Source organism: Symphalangus syndactylus, chromosome 21 (assembly GCF_028878055.3).
Source record: "Symphalangus syndactylus isolate Jambi chromosome 21, NHGRI_mSymSyn1-v2.1_pri, whole genome shotgun sequence".
NCBI lineage: Eukaryota > Metazoa > Chordata > Mammalia > Primates > Hylobatidae > Symphalangus > Symphalangus syndactylus.
The window spans coordinates 43501868-43523609 of NC_072443.2; the positions used below are offsets into that span (position 1 = coordinate 43501868).

General features: G+C 45.4%; 2 protein-coding genes and 1 pseudogene across 8 annotated transcripts in view; 1 reads left to right on the plus strand and 2 right to left on the minus strand.

Annotated features, from left to right (window-relative positions):
* The window catches only part of PLA1A (phospholipase A1 member A), a 33097-nt gene extending 22906 nt beyond the window's left edge, over positions 1–10191 (plus strand). For 5 of the 7 annotated variants that reach the window (XM_063630114.1, XM_063630115.1, XM_055260257.2 and 2 more), the window contains 3 exons: positions 5201–5309; positions 9087–9251; positions 9767–10191. In XM_063630114.1, the coding sequence (XP_063486184.1) occupies positions 5201–5309; positions 9087–9251; positions 9767–9851 (359 nt within the window). In that variant the 3' untranslated portion in view covers positions 9852–10191. The other 2 variants (XM_055260258.2, XM_063630116.1) reach the window with 2 other exon arrangements.
* A 5302-nt stretch (positions 10192–15493) lies between these two features.
* LOC129471548 (large ribosomal subunit protein uL16-like) lies at positions 15494–16604 on the minus strand (annotated as a pseudogene).
* Positions 16605–17261: 657 nt separating this feature from the next.
* On the minus strand, positions 17262–18934 carry LOC129471551 (small ribosomal subunit protein eS24). The gene has a single exon (XM_055260276.2). It carries the CDS (start codon positions 17772–17774, stop codon positions 17379–17381), a length of 396 nt encoding a protein of 131 aa, XP_055116251.1. The 5' UTR covers positions 17775–18934; the 3' UTR covers positions 17262–17378.
* Between the last annotated feature and the right edge of the window lie 2808 nt (positions 18935–21742).

The following is a 21742-nucleotide window of genomic DNA, read 5'->3' on the forward strand; positions in this document are numbered from 1 at the left end:
CACCCTATGTGGTTCTCACCCTGGCAGCCTCCAAGGTCAGGGTCCCTGGGGAATACTGAACCTTTCCCTCTGGTCTCCTTCCCCTTCACAGATGCATTCCAGCTTCTCACTGTTGCTCCTAACCATGGCATTTCCTTGAAGCTAGGATGCTGGTGATTGTAACGATGTTAAATGTGAAATAAAAATGTGTCCAGAATCCATGAAATACATTACAAGCTGAAACATCATCCTTCCCTATGCTATGTGCATCTTAACTAGGGTGACTATACTTCCTAGTTTATGCTGGTTATCCTGGGGTCCTGTCTGCTTTATCATGTGTACAGGATAAAGTATGCTGGTTTGGATGATAAACTATACGCCACCCAATTTTAACTGATTTTCTGATCAGCTTATGTCAATCAGTGCAGGGATCTTTGTGAAAATATCTTCCTGATACTAGAAGGCCTGCTGCCGTATGATATGGAGCCCAGAGCTCAGACTCTGTGCTCACCTGGACCTGGATTCAAATCTCAGCTTCTCCACTTACCAGCTGTGTGATCAGGAGCAAGTTATTTAAACTCTCTGAACTCTATATCCTTATGTGAAAATGGGAACCATAACAATACCTACTTTAAAGAATCAATTGTGAGTATAAAATAAAATGGCGCACAGGAGATCACTAGCACAGGGACTGGAATCCAATCAGTAATAATTTCCTTCCCTTAGTGAATCAGAGAATTTGGGAGAAGAATAGTTAGGGTGTTTCTATCTTCATGCCAGAGAAAATTTATGGCTACCTCTTAGGAGCAAAGTGGACTACAGAGTCAACTGTGGGCTTTTCACATCCTTATCAGCTCATTCAACAACCCAACTGGGAGACGTAAGGAAAGGGAAGCTCTGAGAGACAAAGTCGCATGCCCAAGGCTCCACAGCTGGGTGAAAAGGTCAGAACTCAACCTCAGGTCTCCTGGCTCTAAAATCTATACTCCTTCCTCGCCACCACCATGCTTCCATCTTCTGAGAACCTGCTGTCTGCAGGCCGTATGTCTCAGCTCCCCTTCTGTCAGCGCCACCCCAGCAGAGCTGGCATGCGGGAGGATGTTTTGTCTGGTGGTGGAGGTGGTGCTGCCAGGACCAGATGTCCTGACTTCTAATTCCAGCTGCTGGGCAGATTCACAGCAACCTGAGCTGGTGCCTCTGTGTCTGTGCAGCTAAGAATACACCTGGCAGGAAACTGTGGGGAATGCCTGGAGACTAACAGCATGTTAAGGTCCCTGCTGAGGGGGTTCACAGGGCCATACTTTTTCTGACTGTTTCATATTTGTTGTGAGACCACCTCCCCACACTTTCAGAAGCATAGCCCTGTTGGTTCCAAAACCACAGAGGGGCACATAAACAGGCGTGCTCTGCCTTGAGCTGTCACTTCTAGGGATGGAAGCTGCATCCTCCCTGCTCTCCCCGGACAGATATGGGTGTCCTCTGGCCGCCAGGAGGGGGTAGGGACCAGCAGCTCTCCAGCCACTCTCAGGCCATCATGGCACTGGGCTCCCTTGCCTAGCAACCTTGGCCTGCTTTGACTTCAGCAATGTTGACCTGTGCCAGGCATGCGCCAGCATGGGCAGAGGATCTTCTACCAAATAATAGTTTTTAAACAATATATTCCCTCATAGAACAGTTTTTCACATAGTGTACCTTCTCTCCATTATTTCACTCCATCCTTACCATGTCCTGTGTGATAAGTTGGGGGCTATTGCTTGCAGATGAGGGAACTGAGGCATGGAGAGGCTCAGTGTCTTAGGCAAGGCAGCATGGCTTGTGAGCAGCAGGGTTGGGCCTTGGATCCAGGCCTCCTGACCAACCACTCAGGACTCTGTGTTGTGTGACATGAGACATGTTCCTGTGTAGATTTGATTCCACCAATTCCCACCCACCCAACATTAGGCCTGGCTCCCTTGGGGTCTCCAGGGTAAGTGAAGAAAGAAGCAGACCAGGAGCAGTGGCTCACATCTGTAATCCCAGCACTTTGGGAGGCTGAGGTGGGAGGGTGTTGAGGACAGGAGTTTGAGAGCAGCCTCGGTAACATAGTGAGACCCAGTCTCTACAAAAATTGCCTACAATTAGCCAGGCATGATGGTGCTCACCTGTAGTCCTTGCTACTAGGGAGGCTGAGGTGGGAGGATTGCTTGAGCCCAGGAGTTCAAGGCTGCAGTGAGCTGATTGTGCCACTGCATTCCAGCCTGGGCAACAGAGCAAGAACCTGTTTCTTAAAAAAAAAAAAAAGAAGAAGAAGAAGAAACAGAATCTTAGAAAACTCTCTTAATCAATGATACCTGCTAGCAAAGGAAGAAGTATTAATAATATAATATAGCAAACTCAGCCCTGAGAATTAAATTCCTAAAGCTTCTGTAAGTTAGCTATTTTTTCCACATTGCAAATATCATCCTTTCCAGTTCAGCCCTTGCCCATCCCATAACAATTGACATCCCATAGTAACATCTGAGAAGGAGAGACAGACGGGGTGTGGTGTCAGATGTCCTCCTCTGTGGAGGGGAAGCATTCAAGGCTCTCTTCTTCTCATGGGTTCTTGGCATCTTGGCACCTTTGGGTGAGCCCTGTTCCTAACCCCAGGGAGCCCAGATGGGCCATAGCACTCCTTCAACTTAGTGCTGAGCTCACCTGCATCCAGTTTATATTCCCCTCCCCAAAGTTAGCCCATAAAATATGGCAAATGAAAAAGTACAGGTAGAGGAGAGGCGAAGGATTGCATCTCTAGCTATGTTCCCATCACCAAAAGAGCCTGGGAAAATTCCCTGAGACTAAAGTGATTGCAAAATGCCACCAGGTGCACCTACCCCTTAATTAAAAAAAGGACAGTGTGTTAGGGAAACTGTAATCTTTCTTTTCTTATTTATTTATTTATTTATTTATTTAGAGACAGAGTCTCGCTCTGTCACCTAGGCTGTACTGCAGTGGCACGATCTTGGCTCACTGCAACCTCCGCCTCTTGAGTTCAAGCAATTCTTCTGCCTCAGCCTCCTGAGTAGCTGGGACTACAGACATCCGCCACTATGCCCGGCTAATTTTTTTGTATTTTTAGTAGAGATGGGGTTCCACCATGTTGGCCAGGCTGGTCTTGAACTCCTGACCTCAGGTGATCTGCCTGCCTTAGCCTCCCAAAGGGCTAGGATTACAGGCATGAGCCACAGTGCCTGGCTTTTCTTAAAATTGTTAATTTTGATTTTTTTTTCGAGACAGGGTCTCCCACTGTCACCCAGGATGGAGTGTGGTGGCACATTCATGGTTCACTGCAGCTACAACCTCCTGGGCTCAGGTGATCCTCCCACCTCAGCCTCCCAAATAGCTGGGACTACAGGTACACAACACATTCCCAGCTAATTTTTTGTTTTCGTTTTTTTGTAGAGACTGGGTCTTGCCATGTGGCCCAGGCTGGTCTTGAACTCCTGGGCTCAAGTGATCTGCCCACCTTGGCCTCCCAAAGTACTAGGATTTCAGGCATAAGCCACCATGCCTGGCCTGTAATCTTTCTTACCTTCTCTTGCCAGAGGGACAGCAGGTCCCAGGAGTATCACCGTGGCCCAGGCTGTACACCCAGTCTATGTTGGTGACACTCACTTTGAGACCTCCAGCATCCATGCTGCTCAAGGGAGAGTCTGGATGCCACATAGGTAACCAGTGGCCCCAGGGAGAGGAGCAGTCTCCTACACACACAGCCTGCTTCCCTGACGCTGGGAGCGGGAGAGGGAGCAGGGCCGTTGCTATATTTTATGAGTTAATTCTTTCTTTCTTTTTTTTTTTTCTTTTTTTGAGAGAGAGTTTCACTCTTGTCACCCAGGCTGGAGTGCAGTGGCACAATCTTGGCTCACTGCAACCTCTGCCTCCCGGGTTCAAGTGCTTCTCCTGCCTCAGCCTCCCTAGTAGCTGGGGTTACAGGTGCCTGCCACCATGCCCTGCTAATTTTTATATTTTTAGTAGAGACAGGGTTTCACCATGTTGGCTAGGCTGGTCTCAAACTCCTGACCTCAGGTGATCCACCCGCCTTGGCCTCCCAAAGTGCTGGGATTACAGGAGTGAGCCACCGCGCCTGACCTTATGAGTTAAATCTTTAGTTTATGTCTTAGTCTATTTGTGCTACTATGACACACTACCTGAGATTGGGTAACTACTTACAAAGCTCAGAAATTTATTTTCCCACAGCTCTGGAGGCTGGGAAGTCCCAGATCAAGGCACTGGCATTCCATGTCTGTAACGGTTGCACTCTCTGCTTCCAAGAAGGTGCTTTGCTGTTGCATTCTCCAGAGGGGACAGATACTGCATTAACACACAGCAGAAGGCAAGAGGTCAAAAAAGGGCCTTGCCAATTCCCTTGAGCCCTTCTATAAGGAACTACTTCATTCATGATAGTAGAGCCTTCATGACTTAATCCCATCCCTCAAAGGCCCCACTTCTCAATACTGTTGCACAGAGCATTCAGTTTAAACATGAATTTGGAGGGCACACAAACATTCAAAGGATAGCCGTATATGATAGATGCATTTTGGCTCATTCAAGATCATCCCACCATGAATATGTCAGCAAACAAGGGGAAGTAAAACATCAGTATTACAAAATAACAAAAACTAACATTACTGAATGCTTCCTAGGCACAGGCACTGTCCTGAGGACTTCATACATATTAACCCACTTATTTCAGACCTAGGGTGTCTATTTTTCTTTTTTTTTTTTTTTTAGACAGAGTCTTGCTCTGCCACCCAGGCTGGAGTGCAGTGGTGCGATTTCTGCTCACTGCAACCTCTGCCTCCTGAGTTCAAGCGATTCTCTTGTCTCAGCCTCCTGAGTAGCTGGGATTACAGGCACCCGCCACCACACCCGGCTAATTTTTATATTTTTAGTAGAGATGGGGTTTCACCATGTTGGTCAGGCTGGTCTCAAACTCCTGACCTCAGGTGATCCACCCACCTTGGCCTCCCAAAGTGCTGGGATTACAGGTGTGAACCACTGCATCCGGCCAAGTGTCTATTTTTATTATCCTCAATTTACACTTGAGGAAACTGAGGATCTGAGATTATAGGTAATCTGCTCCTGGGCACACAGCTACTAAGAGATAGAGCCAAGATTCCCAACCACACTGCTGCTCTCTGGGGTTTTTGACCAGTGCACCTTCTGCCCTCTGGCCAGTCTCTGTTGTGTTCTGGTTTCCTAGTGCATCACAGCCTCGTGGAGTTTCACTTGAAGGAACTGAGAAACAAGGACACCAACATCGAGGTTACCTTCCTTAGCAGTAATGTCACCTCTTCATCTAAGATCACCATGTACGTAAGTGTCCCACCTGGTTGACCCCTCCCCTTAGGAGTTGGTTACTTTTTCATTTTACACACATGGACATCCCAGGTCAGGGACTGTGTGATTGCTGATGCATGGACCCAGCCGGCTTGGCTGGGGGCAGCACCTACTATAGATCCAGCCACAGACACGTGCTGAGGAGCTGCTCGGTAGTGGGTCCAAGTATAACAGATTCAGACAAGAGTAGGCAGAGCAGGCAGGCAGCAGGGATGGCACGTCCCAACAGGTGGAGAGGACATAGGAATCAGGTGCCTGAGAGGAAACAGTACTCTGGAATCCAGACAGTGCGGGTATCAGGGATGTCAGTAGGGAGGAGGGCCTCAGTCACCAGCCCAGGGAGGGCTAAACAGAGCCTGGAGAGCACCCACTCCTGGGAAAGGAGAGCAGTTCTGGGTCAGTTACCAGAATGGAATCTGAGGCACAGGGTCAGTCAGTAAAGGAGTGTGAGCTGAGGGCCAGACTAGCGGCCAGGAGGGCTTGATGCTGGGTGATTCCTGGAACTGGGGCTAATCATTCCCTTCCTTTGTTGGGGCAGACTTGGGCTTGGGGGCTGGTGGGACTACGCTTGAAGCGAGAGGGCAAAGAACCCCAACCATAGGGAGCCACAGCCTGCAGGGGATAGGAAGTCAGTAGCCATGGTGCATGCTTCTTTAAAAAGCAACTGGTTAGGCCGGGCACGGTGGCTCACGCTTGTAATCCCAGCACTTTGGGAGGCCGAGGCGGGCGGATCACGAGGTCATGAGATCGAGACCATGGTGAAACCCCGTCTCTATTAAAAATACAAAAAAATTAGCCGGGCGTGGTGGCGGGCACCTGTAGTCCCAGCTACTTGGAGAAGCTGAGGCAGGAGAATAGCGTGAACCCGGGAGGCGGAGCTTGCAGTGAGCCGAGATTGCACCACTGCACTCCAGCCTGGGCGACCGAGCGAGACTCTGTCTCAAAAAAAAAAAAAAAAAAAAGCAACTGGTTAGTTATTCACAAGCCAGCGGGAGACAGACTGTCAGATAATGTCACTGTCTCAGTCGGAGTCCAGTCAGGAAAACAGAGGAGGTCCAAGAGAAGGAATTTAGCACAGCGAACTCATTACAAGTATGTTGGATGAGCTGGAAAACAGATGGGGACACAATGCAGAGATTACTCACAACAGGAGTCACTACAACCCTAGGCTAGAGGGACAAAGCAGGAGTAGCGTTAGCAAAGCTGGGTCCACAGGGAAGGCTGCTTGGCAGGAGCTGAACCCATGGGAAGTGCAGCCCCTCTGGAACCCCTGCCCAAAGCAGCCATCCACCTGAGCATGCTTCCACTGGGTTAGACCTCACTGGAACCTGCTGGTGGGGGAACCTGCAGGGGAATAGATCAATCCAGAGCAAACAGGGAAATGACCAGTGCACACACACTTCAATGTGTGAGCAATGCCCTGAGAGTGACAGCATAGAAGACAGAGCCTGACCGAATCTAAGGAAATGATGAGCAGGCTTTACAGGACCTACCCAGGCCGGGCTTAGGGAGAATGTGACACCTCTGGTGTGTCTGGAGCACAGATTTGGGGTTGTGGGGATGGTGTGAGGCTGGAGAGGTAAGTCAGAGCCAGACCCTGCCAGGCCTTGAAGGACAGGTTTTTACCCTGAGAGTAGTTTGGAGAGCCACTGGGAGATTTAAGCAGAACAGTGATGAGATCAGATGTGAGTTTGGAGATATTTCTCAGGCTGGGATGTTGGACGTGAACTCTGCTATGAGGCACTACAAGTTTCTGCTGGAAGGAGTGCGCTTCTTCGCTCCCAAACCCATGGCCACTAGCTGGTGTTCCTTCCAGCTCACCCAAGGTCACACAGCTCGGTACAGCCATCAGGATTCCAACATAGGCCTGCAGGTGCCCACAGGGCCTTGCAGATTGTGGCTGGGTATCGGTAAGCCAAGTACCTTTCATTAGACCTGCTTGAGGTTGTGCTACTTTTAGAAGGGTGTTTTCATCATATTCTAGCCCATTGGTAGGTCCAGCAACACTGGCAGGAGTCATGAAAATGACCCATAACCCTGACTGCACGTTAGAATCACCTGGAGAGCTTTAAAAAATACTGACGCCAAGCCCCCCAACCCAGACCAATCACATCAGGGTCTCTGGGCATAGGCTCCACAGCTACACTTTAAAAGTTCCCTGAGTAATTCCAGTTGACCTCCGCAGATTAGCACTTCCTCCTCCACGAAGAGGTTCGCATAACTCTTTTGAAGAAGGTGCCAGAACATGATTCACTTCTTGCAGATCAGAAATTGGGGGAAAAATGGGGAGAAGATTACGTGCGGTCTTTCTCCAAATTTCTTATAGCTTTATGCGACTCTAAGATTTCCTTCTAATTGGAGAATTAACCTGGGCCAACTTCCCAAACCACTCGCTTAAAAGATTTTTCATATTCCTTGTATTTTACAAACTCTTCAATCTAAGCTTAAAGGAAACAATCTTATTTTTTCCTCTGAAATATTTCAAAAGACTTGTGAATTTAAAAAAAGAGGGAACGGTTTTTAAACAAAATTATACATGATCTTCCCTCAGAAGGAAAAAACAAGTGATATGACTAACACTGGACCAACAAGAACACAAAGAAGCCCTGTCACCACTCTGCGAAGGCCAGAAAGGAAAGGGAAACCCAGTTGGCAAGGGTAGTTCCCCACACCGCCCCCGACCCCCGCCGAGAGGAACGCAGCGCCCTCCTTCTTTCCTCTTTCTCAGAATCCCACTCGGAGGCCAGGGAGGATCACGAAGGGCCCCACAAGTCAAATTCCTTCCCTAGCTGGGTGGTGCAGCCCTGCTGGGCGCCCTCCTTGACCCCACACTCACCACCCTCAGGCTCTGCTGGCTGGGCTGTGCCTTGCACTCAGCGTGAAGACTTTCCTCATTGAATCTCACGATTTTTTGCTTTTGTCTCCAGTACCTAGTACCTAGGGGGTACCACAGCCCTTTTGGAAGCACTCTGCTAGGTTGATCACCTCATACTTCTCCCTCATCTTTGTCTCAGTCCAAAGTGGTGCCTGTATCTTTATACATAAAGGGAATCTGGGGGGCCAAAGCCAAGAGGGTGGGTTAAGACAGAACTGGATGCCGTTTTCACTCTGAGCCTACTAGGCTGAAGTCAGTATGAACCAAACCCTATGGTTCAAGTTCATAGCAGCATGTAGGGAAGCTGGAACTTACACCTAGTTGCTATGTGACTCCACAGCCACCTTGCCAGGTTAGGTAACTTGTCCAAAGCCATACAGCTGGGAAGACAAACCTGGGTTCCACCCAGCTCTGTCTGTGCGCTTCACAATGTTTTCTTGTTGCTGTTCCCACCCACACATTCATACTTAGCCTAAAACAGAAAAGTCCTTACACAGAATTCTTTGAAAAGGAATGTCCTAAAAGGGGGTTTCTACTTCTGAATAATTGGATCTGAAGGTGAAGATCTCCTCCAGCTGGGAATCCAAGAATGAGGAACAGTTTTTCCAGATATGAAAATCCAGGAGCTACTATTTTGTTGCAGTGTCCACTTGTTTATTCTAAAAAATCAACAACTACTTTCTTGGTCATATTCAAAGCTGTAGGTGTGGGCAGAGGGGCTGGTGAGGGTGACACAAAGGACTGTGGTAAGGAGCTAACCCCTTGGTGCATGACAGCCAACCAGTGCCACCAGCAGAGCCCGATCAGAGCCAAAGGGGAAGTACAGGTGGCAAGGGCTACAGTCATTTACCTTTCCTTTACCCTTTTCTTGCAGACCTAAGCAGCAACGCCATGGGAAAGGAATCATGGCCCATGCCACCCCACAGTGCCAGATAAACCAAGTGAAATTCAAGTTTCAGTCTTCCAACCGAGTTTGGAAAAAAGACCGGACTACCATTATTGGGAAGTTCTGCACTGCTCTTTTGCCTGTCAATGACAGGTAAGCCCCAGTATCCACCTCCGCCCCAGATGCACTCACACATCAAAGACCAGTCTTGGCCTTAGATGTGCTGCCTGTTGAGGTTCAATCTCATCATAGTGATTATCACCTTAGAAGCAGAGATGACAGAGACAGTGTTTTCCAGAACCTCCTGTGGGACCATCTTGGGTTGGGGAAATTCCACTGTAGTTGTTCTACATATTTGGTTTCTACATAAGATTTTATTAGAACAAAGTTTTCTCATTGCATATTTTCTCCTCTGTGGCCTCCACTCCAACTGTGTCATGGGTCACATTCATGGGTGTGGATCCAGAATCCACATCCCCTTTCCCTTCCTCTAAAGGCATTTATGTCATTAACCTTACCACCCCTGGGCACTTGGACCACAGGAACTGGCTCTTAATTGTAGGTGATTGCAGACTTCTTTCACCAGACATCATGGGAATTCAAAAGCCACACAATGCCAAGCCTGTCTCCTCACCAGCCACTGCTCTCTTATTGCTCTTCTCTTCCAGAGAAAAGATGGTCTGCTTACCTGACCCAGTGAACTTACAAGCAAGTGTGACTGTTTCTCGTGACCTGAAGATAGCCTGTGTATAGTTTAACCTGGGCAGGACACATCTCCCTGCATTTTTTTTTTTTTTGAGAGAGGTGTGATGAGGGATGTGTGTGTGCAGCTTATTGTAGACCATTACTACTAAGGAGAAAGGCAAAGCTCTTTCTTATTTTCCCCATAATCAGCTACCCTGGAGGGGAGGGAGAACTCATTACACAGAACTTGGTTTCCATTGCTGATCTTATGTACATACCCATTTTAGCTTTCCCATGCATGCTTAACTGCACTTGCTTTATCTCCTTGGGCATCTGTACTTAGGATTCAATAGAAACATGTAGAGGGTAAACAATTTTTTTAAAAATAAAACTTCATGGAGTACCTGAATCATTTAATTGTTTTACTTGAATGGAATTCTGTTACCTACAAAAAGTTGAGATTTATACTCTGTGGGATTGGAGAAAACAGTATTGCATTATCTGTATTAAAATAGCAACTAAAAGAAGTACTTGGAACAAGAGAGGGGATGAAGGGTAGGGAGGAAGATGGCACCATTTACCAACGCTTACCATTACCTCCTCTGGATATCTGGAAGGTTTGAGGGATCAGAGAGATTTTGGGGAATACAGGTCGATTTCCTCTGGGTTAGTGTTTCCCAAACTTTGATCTTTGTAAATAACCTTGTATCAGCCGCAGCCCAGCAAAAAACAGATGATGTGCTCAATCTGGGTTATTTGAGGAGAATTTAAGAAAAGGACTATTTGCCATAGTCTTTTGTGGGGAAACCACAGGGATAATGCAGTTCCCTGAAGCTACTGGCAGTAGAAGCTGCTACTACCCTACTTGTGAAGAGGCCAGAGAAGGAGGGGAAGTACCAGGAGGCTGCAGACCTGCAGTGCAAGGACACAGCCAGCAGCAACCCCGCAGGGAGGGAGCAGGAGCACAATTCTCTGACTTCACTCTTCCTCCTCCCCCATTTTCCTGCTAGTGCTCCCCATTAAGGACCCCCAACAGAAGCCAGAGGGCAAATAACACATTGACATGGCCTAAACAGGCCTGGGGCATACAGCAGGACAGAGAAGGGTGGACAGTGGATGGGAAGGGGGTGGGGAACTAACAGATATGGCACACGCCTTCACCACTTTCCCAAATCCAGGTTCCCCCTGGATTCTTTTATTCTTTAAATTCACTTTTTTAAAAACATAAATAAGTGTGCTTTAAAAGGAAACTGCTGACTTGCTGATTCACTCTCCACAATAAAGACTGGGAGAATGATGTAAGCAACAGGCTGCAATTACTTCATCTGGGCCAAGTCAGCCAGGGCACTGAGAGAGCTTTGGCCTTCGTCCAGGCCTTGGAAAAACGACCAAAAGGACAGGTGAGGCTCACAAAGATGTTTAACTGTCTGCATGATCACAGTCATGTCTAAAGAATACACATGTTCCCTACTATGTAGGCTTGCAATTTTCTATTTTGCCTCAAACCAAAAACCCTCCTTTCCTTTTCCTTCTCTTTACTCCACCCAGGTTCCTCCCTAGAGACAGTCTTACCCTGAGCGGTATTACACTGCACTTCCATTTGCCATCTTGGGAGACACTGCTTAGCACATACTTCTTCCTTAGTTTTCCCCACTGCTCGTTGCTTTTTTTTCCCAAATGTGTATCATATTTCTGTGATGAAAATCATATTGTGGTCTGGGCGTGGTGGTTCACACCTGTAATCCCAGCATTTTGGGAGGCAAGCCGGGTGGATCACTTGAGGTCAGGAGTTCAAGTCCAGCCCAGCCAACATGATGAAACCCCATCTCTACTAAAAATGCAAAAAAAAAAAAAAATTAGCTGGAAATTAGTTGGTGTGGCGGCACATCCCTGTAATCCCAGCTACTCAGGAGGCTGAGGCACAAGAATTGCTTCAACCCAGGAGGCAGAGGCTGCAGTGAGCTGAGATCATGCCACGGTACTCCAGACTAAGAGACAGAGTGAGACTCCGTCTCAAAAACAACAACAACAACAATAACAACAAATCATGTTTTGTGATGTTGGTGCTAACTGGTGTTAAACTGACTCAATCTGTTTTTCAGTGACCTCAAATTCCATTCTGCTTTTGGCCATAACCCTGGGTTTCTTTGTGAATATTTTCTTATTTTTAAACACTGTTAGACTTTCTCACATGTTATTTTGCTCCCAGTCAGAAACTTTGGATTATTACCTTACATGGAAAAACCAGTTTCTCTACTCATAAATTAATCCTAGAAACAAATACAATGAGAACATTATAATGTTTAACATTCCAACTAGATACTGTGGTCTGATGCAGGCTCAAGTCCCGGGCCTGTTTTTTCCTTTTTTTTTTTTTTTCCTTTCATGTTCAGGAGGCAAAATTTTTTCTTTACTAAAAAGGGAAAATTTGCAAGTATGTGAGAGATGTTAAAAATTTATCAACACTGGCCAGGCACGGTGTTGTCCAGCACTTTGGGAGGCCGAGGCAGGCGGATCACCTGAGGTCTGGAGTTCAAGACAAGCCTGGCCAACATGGTGAAACCCTGCCTCTACTAAAAATACAAAACATTAGCCGGGCGTGGTGGCAGGTGCCTGTAATCCCAGCTACTCAGGAGGCTGAGGCAGGAGAATCGCTTGAACCCGGGGGCGCGGAGGTTGCAGTGAGCTGAGATCGAGCCACGGAACTCCAGCCTGGGCAACAAGAGCAATACTCTGTCTCAAAAAAAAAAAAATATCAACACTGAATGGAGACATTTTTCTATATGTAATCACTGGATGGAAATGATATAAAAAAATGTATAACTCTCTATGAGATGGAATGTTGTTTAATGCTGGGTCTATGTGGTACCTAAAATCATCTTGTCCAGGGGTACGTGGCCCACACTTTGGGAAACATGGCTTTAAATAGATGGGATGTCTGTGGGGTCAGGGAAAGGGAGAGCTAACATGGAACTCTGCTCCATGGCAGAACAAAAGCAGAGCTTGGGTCTCCCTTCCACACCTACTTTGCTCACCTGCTGCAGTCTTTTCATGAACAGAGACTATTACAGAACTAATTAAATTCAATAGGCAGATTCACCACCAAGTGCAAGATACACTGCCGAAAGATACAGAACAATGTGACCTTGGAATAGCCACGCAACAAAAACATGCAACATTGCACAGCTTTTTACTAGGTTCCAGGCACCATTCTGAGTGTTTCATATGTATTAACATATTTTATCCTCTCAGCGAGCCTATGAGATACATGCTATTATTATCCCACTTTACAGATAAAGAAATCAAGAGGCTGAGGAACTTTCAAGATCACAGGTCTAGTAAGTAAAGGAGCCAGGATTCAAATGCCAGCTGTCCACCCCAGAGCCAGGTGATTAATCACCACTCTAACCAGACTCAGAAACATGACAGAGAATTAGCCCCTAAAGGTCCACAATGCAACTCTGTGGAACTGGATACATAATTTGCAGGGTTCAGTGCAAAATAAAAATGCAGGCTCCTTATTTAAAAAGTTGAGAATTTCAAGATGGTGACAGCAGAGCATGAAACCAAGTGTGGGGCCTGAGTGGAGCCCTGTGCCCAGGTGTACAGGTCGCACGCCCAGGAAGCCGGCCTTGCAGCCAGGTGAGCCACGCTGTCAATTCCCAGAGCTGGGCATTCCAGCCAAGCTTGTGTAGTGCAGCTGACTGTGAACCCAGACAAACCTCAGTTGGCTAAGGAAGAAAGTTCTGAAGGATGAAAAAAAGGTCATAGGGCCTTTGAGAGGGGTGCTAGTGTTTCTTACAGAAAATATTCAGACCCGGTCGGGCACGGTGGCTCCCGCCGGTAATCCCAGCACTTTGGGAGGCTGAGGCGGGCGGATGACCTGAGGTCTGGGGTTCAAGACCAGCCTGGTCAACATGGTGAAGCCCTGTCTCTACTAAAAATACAAAAGTTAGCCAGGCATGGTGGGGGGCACCTGTAATCCTAGCTACTTGGGAGGCTGAGGCAGGAAAATCGCTTGAACCTGGGAGGCTCACCTTGCAGTGAGCCAAGACTGTGCCATTGCACTCCAGCCTGGGCAACAAGAGCAAAACTCCATCTCAAAAAAAAAAAGAGAGAAAAGGAAAGAAAAAAAAAAGAAAGGAAAATATTCAGACCCCAGGGGACATTCCTATATTAACAATCACTAGATTTTCAGATGAATGTTGTTTAAGGTTCCTCTACACTAGAGGCTGTGGGAGTTTGGTTCCCACTGCACAGCTTGGTGACAGGTAGGAGAGAGCCCATCTCCAGCAGCATTTTGGAATGCTGTCCCCAACATCTGGAGCACAAGATGCCAGAGAGAGATTGGGATGGGTTGATAAGGGAGAAAATGACTTCCTATTCTCTTTTGAGGTCTGATGATCCACACTTTGAGAACAGATGTAGGAAAGACCTTCTACTCTGGTGTCCTACAGGTGTGAGATTGTCTAGCAACTGCAGAGTGGTTAACAGCAAAGAGGACATGTGTACTCACTTCTGAATAGCAGGGCTGGCTCCTTCAGTAGAGGGAGAAAAAGGTGGGAGTAGAAGGACAGGGGAGAGGAAAGGAGATGGAAGCATGGATGGAGGTGACTGCAGTCAGATAAACAGTTGTTTGGCACACAAACCCAGCATTCCATAAAGTCCTGTGTGGACTCTGTGAGTTCACAATAGTTTCCCTTGCTCACAAACTGTGCCTTGATTACAAATCTTCTCATGACAAATCAAGCCCTTGGCCAACAGGGACTTTGTCTTGTCTGCTGTTTGTACTCCAAGTCCCTAGCACACAGTAGATTCTTGAATGTTTGTTAGAAAATGAATAAATAAGTGGTCCCGGGAAGTATTTTCACTTCTAAGGCTTAATTATTGGCAGAATTCACCACTGAAGCCATCTCAGTGTTGGCTTTTCTTTGTGAGTAGTTTTTCACTAATTTAATCTCTTCACTTGTTATAGGTGTATTCAGATTTTCTTTTTCTCTTGAGTCTATTTTAGTAATTTGTACCTTTCTAAGAACTGACCATTTTATTTGTCTAATTTGTTGGTACACAATTGTTTGTGGTATTCTCTTATAATTCTTTTTATTTCTATAAGGTCAGTAATGGCGTCTCCTCTCTTATTCCTGATTTTAGTAATTTAAGTCTTCTCTCTTTTTTTCTTGGTAAGTCTAGATAAAGATTTGACAATTTCATTGATCTTTTCGAGGTACCGACTTTGGTTTTCTATTCTCTAGTGTGATAATTGCTACTCTAATCTTTATTGTCTTTCTCGATCAGATATTATTCTATATCATTTTTAAAAACAGCTAAAGCCACAAATCTGCCTTGACCCTTTTGTTTTTGCTTCTGCTCTGTCAATCTTCCTTGAGGCAGCAGATCTTTCATGACCTATTGCCCAAAAAGGATAGAGTCATAGAGTCACAGACAATTATTGGAAAAATTTACATTGGTTAATATATCAAAATGATATTCTGCTACATATGCATAACTTATCTTCACTTTTGGACCACAAAGATCTATTTCAGAGACAAATTTGGAGTGGAATTTTCCTTAACATTATCCTCAATAGAGCCTGAGGTATAGAATACTCTCATTTTCTCACTCAAATCCTGAGACCTCAATGGTCGTTTACCAGATGTTGGAATTTCTAAATGAATACCATTGTCTTAAAAATCATATTCCTCAGGTCAGAAGGCTAGAGTGCTCTAGTACAGGAGTCCTCAACCCCTGGGTGAGTGAACATTAAACCTGAGCTCCATCTCCTGTCAGGTCAGTTGTGGCGCTGGATTCCAGGAGTGTGAACCCTATTGTGAACCGTGCATGCAAGGGATCCAGACTGTGCTGTCCTTATGAAAACCTAACTAATGCCTGATGATCTGAGATGGAACAGTTTCATCCTGAAATCATCCCCCTTACCATCGTCCCCGCACTGCACTGGTCCGTAGAAAAATTGTCTTCCACAAAACCAGTCCCTAGTGCCAAAAATGTTGGGGACCACTGCTGTAGTAGATACCTAGTCAGTTTGAGGTGCCTTTTTTTTTTCAGGTGGACAGAAAGTAGGATTTATTGTTGGGCATTAGGAGGGGCAGCACAGTGGAAGCCCTCATGAGTGCAGGGCCCATCACTTGTCCAGAGGGCCACCATTGGGGATGTATTTGACCTCTCAGTCATCTGGAATGAGCCGTTTCTCAGCCACCGTGTCTTCACATTCATCCACATTGAACTTGGTAATGCTCCACTTCTTTGAGACGTGGATCTTCTGGTGGCCAGGGAACTCGGCCTTGGCCCTGCGCAGGGCCTCAATCACATGCTCCTTGTTCTGCAGCTTGGTGCCGGTGGACATGATGATGTGACCAATGTGAACCCTGGCCACAGTGCCCTGGGGCTTTTCAAAGGCACCTCATATACCTGTTTGGAGCCTGTCAGCCCAGCACAGGACAACGTCTTGTTGATGTGCATAACGTGGAAGGGGTGGAGCCACACTCGGATATGAAAGCCATCCTTGCCACAACTTTTTATCATGTACTTATTGGCACAAATTCGGGCAGCCTCCAGGGCTTCAGAGGAGAGCTGCTCATATTCATCTGACACCATGTGGCCACAGAGTGGAAACTCATCCACTTTTGCCTTCTTCCACCGCAGGTCAAAGATGGGAATCTTGGCATCAGCAACACCTTGCCAGAAGAGAGGCTTTGTGTTGTTCTTACAATAATGGTAACACTGGGTGGGGCAGTGGCCCATGGTGACACCAGAATCTTCAGTGGCACACCAAAGGGAAAGAGCTTGAGGTGTCTTTTGAACTTAAGAGTCATCCCTTTCTCTAAGAACTGACCGCCATCTAGAAGATGGGCAGCCCCAATTGTACTACATGTCCCTGTCCTCAGACCCAGCTGAATGGACCAGAAGTAGACAGCTGACTGAATCTGGACAAGGTAGATTTCCTCCCTGAAAGTCTGAAATTATGACTAAGAGGCAGCCGTACTCGTCTTCTGGTTATTGGAATTGTTCCATATGAACTCAGGAGCTGAGGGCGAACATATTCCACCATGAGAACAGAGAAACAGGGAAGACTGCTCTGTTGGAAAACAGAAATATGTTGCAGTTCTCCTAAGAGAAACAGAAACAGAAGATGGTGACTGGGTCCCCGACAGCTTTCTGCTTTCCCTGATGGCTTTCTGATCTAGTCCCATATTAAAATCTAGTGGCATTTCTGACTTTGAATTCCATAAGATATGCCTGTGTCCTTATAAGTTCTCCTTTGCTTTGTCATCATAATTATCAACATCGTCAACATTATCAACAAAAAAGATAAAACTTCCTGAGCATTTACTATGTGCCAAGTAAAGTTCCAATTAGCTTACACAAATTATCTTATTTAATCCTCTCAATAAATCCATGTATTACTTCATTTTACATATGAGGAAACAGGGACAAGGAAATTTTTTTTTTTTTTTTTTCACATGAAGTTTTTAGTTTATTAATGTTCTCGTGAAACATCCACAGTGGCCACAGATAACATCATTGCAGCACCTTTACTCCTTCGGCTGTGATCCAATCTCCAGCTCACTGCTAGACACTTCATTTCTTTTTGCCAGCACCAACATTGGCCTTTGCAGTCCCCCTGACTTTCTTCATTCTGTTCTTGCGTTCCTTTCGTTGCTTTCTTGAGGTCTTTTTCTTCTCATACAGGCCATGTCTTGCAAGTCTATGTTTGGGTTCATTTTTCTTTGCATAATCCAGGGAATCGTAAATCATGCCAAAGCCAGTTGTCTTGCCACCACCAAAATGAGTTCTGAATCCAAATACAAAGATGACATCTGGTGTAGTCTTGTACATTTTGGCTAGTTTTTCCCGAATTTCTGTCTTAGGCACTGTTGCCTTCCCGGGGTGAAGGACATCAATGACCATCTGTTTCCTCTGAAGTAGTCGGTTGGTCATGAACTTTCTAGTGCGGATAGTTACGGTGTCGTTCATGATGGCGACCTATCTTCAGACAGCCAAGGAGGAAAAGAGCGGACAAGGAAATTAAGTAACTTGTCCACTACAGTTAGCAATGGATAATATCAGGATTCACACCAAAGCTTCAGAATCTGAGCTCTAACCACCATGTTATACAGTTTACCCTGCTCATGTTGGTTTCTAGCACTTGAAACTAAGATGTATTAGCTAAATAGGGCCCCTCAGTCTGGCCCTACTCTGCCTAACTAAAATTATCTGCCATTTTCCCCAGTGTGCTGAAGCCAGCATTCCCCTAAAACATACTATGGTCAATGTCACCTCCATGCCTTTTTTCTCCTTCTCCTTCCCACCTCCCCACTTTTATATTCTACCAATAATTCAGGGTCCACTTCCAGTTCTATCTTCCCCAGGGAACCTGGTCACCCATATGTTCTATCAGTCAGTAACTATGCTGCCTTGCAATGGTGGTTAATAGCTTACTGCATGTATGTCAGGACTCTATGATGAGATTGTAAGGTCTTTAAAAGCAGGGGCTATGTTTTCTCTTTCACTGTGTCCCCAAAACACTATAATTCATTGTAAATGTGCAATAAAAGCTCCTTGAATTGAATTAAAGGCAGTAACCTTAGTGGCATAGACAAAGGCAGGGAGAGAAGGTCAGGCACAGAGAGGCTTAACTTTAAAAGAGAGCTTAATGTCTTTTCATAAGTGTCAGGAATGGCCTTCACATACTCATCTTGTTTTAAAATTTTATGTGTCAATTATTATATTTTAAAAGTTTTAAATCTCTATAGGAAAAAGGATATTATATTGAAACATCAATCTTCCATAATTGCTGAATTCTCACCCAGCCCTTGATCTCCTTGTTGAGTGGTTCCAAGTCTGATATTCTGAAAGTGACATATGCTGCTCCCCACAGCCTCAAACACATCTCTGATCTCACTCTTGGGCACACCTCAAGCCTGGGATAACCATCACAACTCCCCGCTGCCCCACCATCTCAGAGGAGGTAGGTTTCTTCCCCTTAAGAAGAGCATGGGGGTGATGAGAGTATCCCAGTGCCTGAGTCTTCCTGGGCCCTAGGAAGGCCTTGGAGTCCTCTCTGATCCTTAGCATTCACCCTCATCTATGAAAACAACTGTTTGCATTATGTGTCCACTTAGTGTCCTGACAACAGTCTAAACTCAATCCATCCAAAAGCTAATCAACATCTTCCCCAAAGTTGTTCCTCTTTTTATGGTAATAACTGCCACCACAATCCAATCATCCAGGCTTGAAGCCTGAGTCATCTTTGACTCAGAACATCACAGTGCTAAAAAAAAAAAAAAAATTATTTTAAGCCATTTGCCTCCTTCCCCCAATATATGATTTATACTCAGACTCTATCTCTCAATATCTTAAAATGCATCTGAGATCTGTCCATTCCTGTGTATTCCCCCTGATAAGGCTCTGGATTTTGGCACCAACCCCTGAACTACTACTCTCTTTTCCTGCTGGTTTGAATAGGGAGAGAAGCAAAAGAAAACTGGAAAGTGGAACTAGAAGTCTCTAAAACCACAAGTGTTAACCATACCCTTGCCGGAATGGGGCACATGAATTGTCCTACTAGCAGTTAACAGCTGAGTTTAACCAACATTTAAGAATTACCAACTACATCCTGGCTAACCTGGTGAAACCCCGTCTCTACTAAAAATACAAAAAATTAGCCAGGCGTAGTGGCGGGCGCCTTGTAGTCCCAGCTACTCGGGAGGCTGAGGCAGGAGAATGGTGTGAACCTGGGAGGCGGAGCTTGCAGCGAGCCAAGACCACACCACTGCACTCCAGCCTGGGCGAAAAAGCAAGACTCTGTCTCAAAAAAAAAAAAAGAATTACCAACTAAATGTCACACATGTAGCCTTGTGTGAGGTGCTGGGGCCACAGCAATAAGTAAGACTTCCCCAGCCCTCAAGTGCCTAGCGAGGAATGAGAGCTGAGGGGGGCGGTCTCAGAGGACTCTGCAAGTCCTGAAGGGGATTGGTCAATGCTGAGGGCAAAGTGAAGGCCAGGAGACAGTGGGTAGGGAGAGGAAATGTGTACTAGGTTTGAGGGGTGAATAGGATTTCAGGCCTGAGGGCTGAGGGGTGGAGGGCAATTCCAGGCTATTAAACAAAGGCTCAGTTTACAGGCTGGACTAATCCGATTTGTGTGCTGTGTCCTGGGCTCCCCTGTGGCAGTGATGCAATCATGTGACAGTTGGTGGTCATGTGCTGGGTAAGGACGCTTTCAGGAAGGATGATATCACAGAAGTGATATCTCATAGTCACCAGATAACTTTCTGAGTAGGAGGCACATGTCAGGGCATGAATTCAATGGTGACAGACGTGACACTGCTGACAGCATTGTTTTCACTTCTACCTTAAGATTTGTGTGGATGTCTACAGGAAACCAGGGGGTCAAAAATAGAAACAGAAGACGTACTGAACATTGCAGATGGACTCAATTTCCTCCTTCAGGCAATTCTTCTCCCCAGGGTCTCTCACGGGTTTTTGCTTTATACATATATGTAATGCTATTTTTCAAACATATAAAGAGACTGTTGTGGCTAATTTTTAAAACCTATAAATTTATCTGAAAATCCTATTGAAATCCAAATGTCTTTTGCCTTACATACACCATTAGATAATAAAAGCACAACTTCTACAATGTAAGGTCTGATTCTTTGGTGGGGAAAAGGGATTAAAAGAGGTCCTCATCTTGAGAAACCACTGCTATATGCCATAGGTTGTAATGACAGCCCTGCCTTGGTGATCCTCCAGGCTGTGGAGTGGCACCACATCCAGGTTATGTTGAATCTCAATTTACAGTGTACAGAGTAGTTTTTTTTTTTTTTTAAGATGGAGTCTTGCTCTGTTGCCCAGGCTGGAGTGCCCATTATAAGTCATAGAGACTCAGATTTTGAGTAACAGAGAAATAAAACTTTGTTCTTTAAAGTAATAAGTCAATCCTGACTAATATCACGTGGTAAGAAGTCTGGATTTTATTCTAAGTGGAACAGGAACTCATTTCAAATTTTGAGCCAGAGAGTGATAAGATCTTGTATATGTTTAAATGACCTCTTTACTGTGTGTAGGTTATGAGGCAGAAGGACTGGTTATAAGTCCATTGAAGTTAATTTAGAATGAAGTAGTGGTGGCTTGAAATTAGCGGTGGCAGTAGAGATGGTGAGTTGAATTCAGAATATACAGGTATGCACCATATAATGATATTTTGGTAAACAATGGACCACATATGGTGGTCCCATAAGATTATAATAGAGCTGAAGAAGAAAGTTTGAAGACTACCAGATATCAAAACTTATTGTAAAGCTACAATAATTACAACCAGATGGTACTGCCAAAGGATAGAAAAATAGAACAATCAGACAATAGAAAATTCAGAAACAGACCTACATCTATAGTAAAATTTGATTTGTTACAAAAGATAAGCTGAACAGTAGCAGAGATAGGATAATCATTTCAATAGGGAGTGCTCAGTCAATTTGATATCCACATGGAAAATAATGAATCTTGGCCCTTAGTCATATATACAAAAATCAAATCCAGGTTGATTGTAGGTCTAACTTTGAAATTTAAAACAATAAGAAATCTAGAAGGTTACTGGGAGAGTACCTTCAGGGGAGGAAAAGATTTCTTAAACATGACACAGAAAGCACAAATCAGAGACAGAAAGATTGATAAACTATCACACTGAAATTAAAAACTACGTTCATCAAAAGATACTATTTAGAGAAAAACAATATCCACAAAAGTAGGAGAAAATACATATATATATAATCTCAGTAAGTAACAGAAGGACTTTTAACCTGATTATTTGAATAACTCCTTTAAGTCAATAAGAAAAAGCATACAGGCTGGGCACAGTGGCTCATGCCTGTAATCCCAGCACTTTGGGAGGCCGAGGCAGGTGGATCACTTGAGGCCAGGTATTCGAGACCAGCCTGGCCA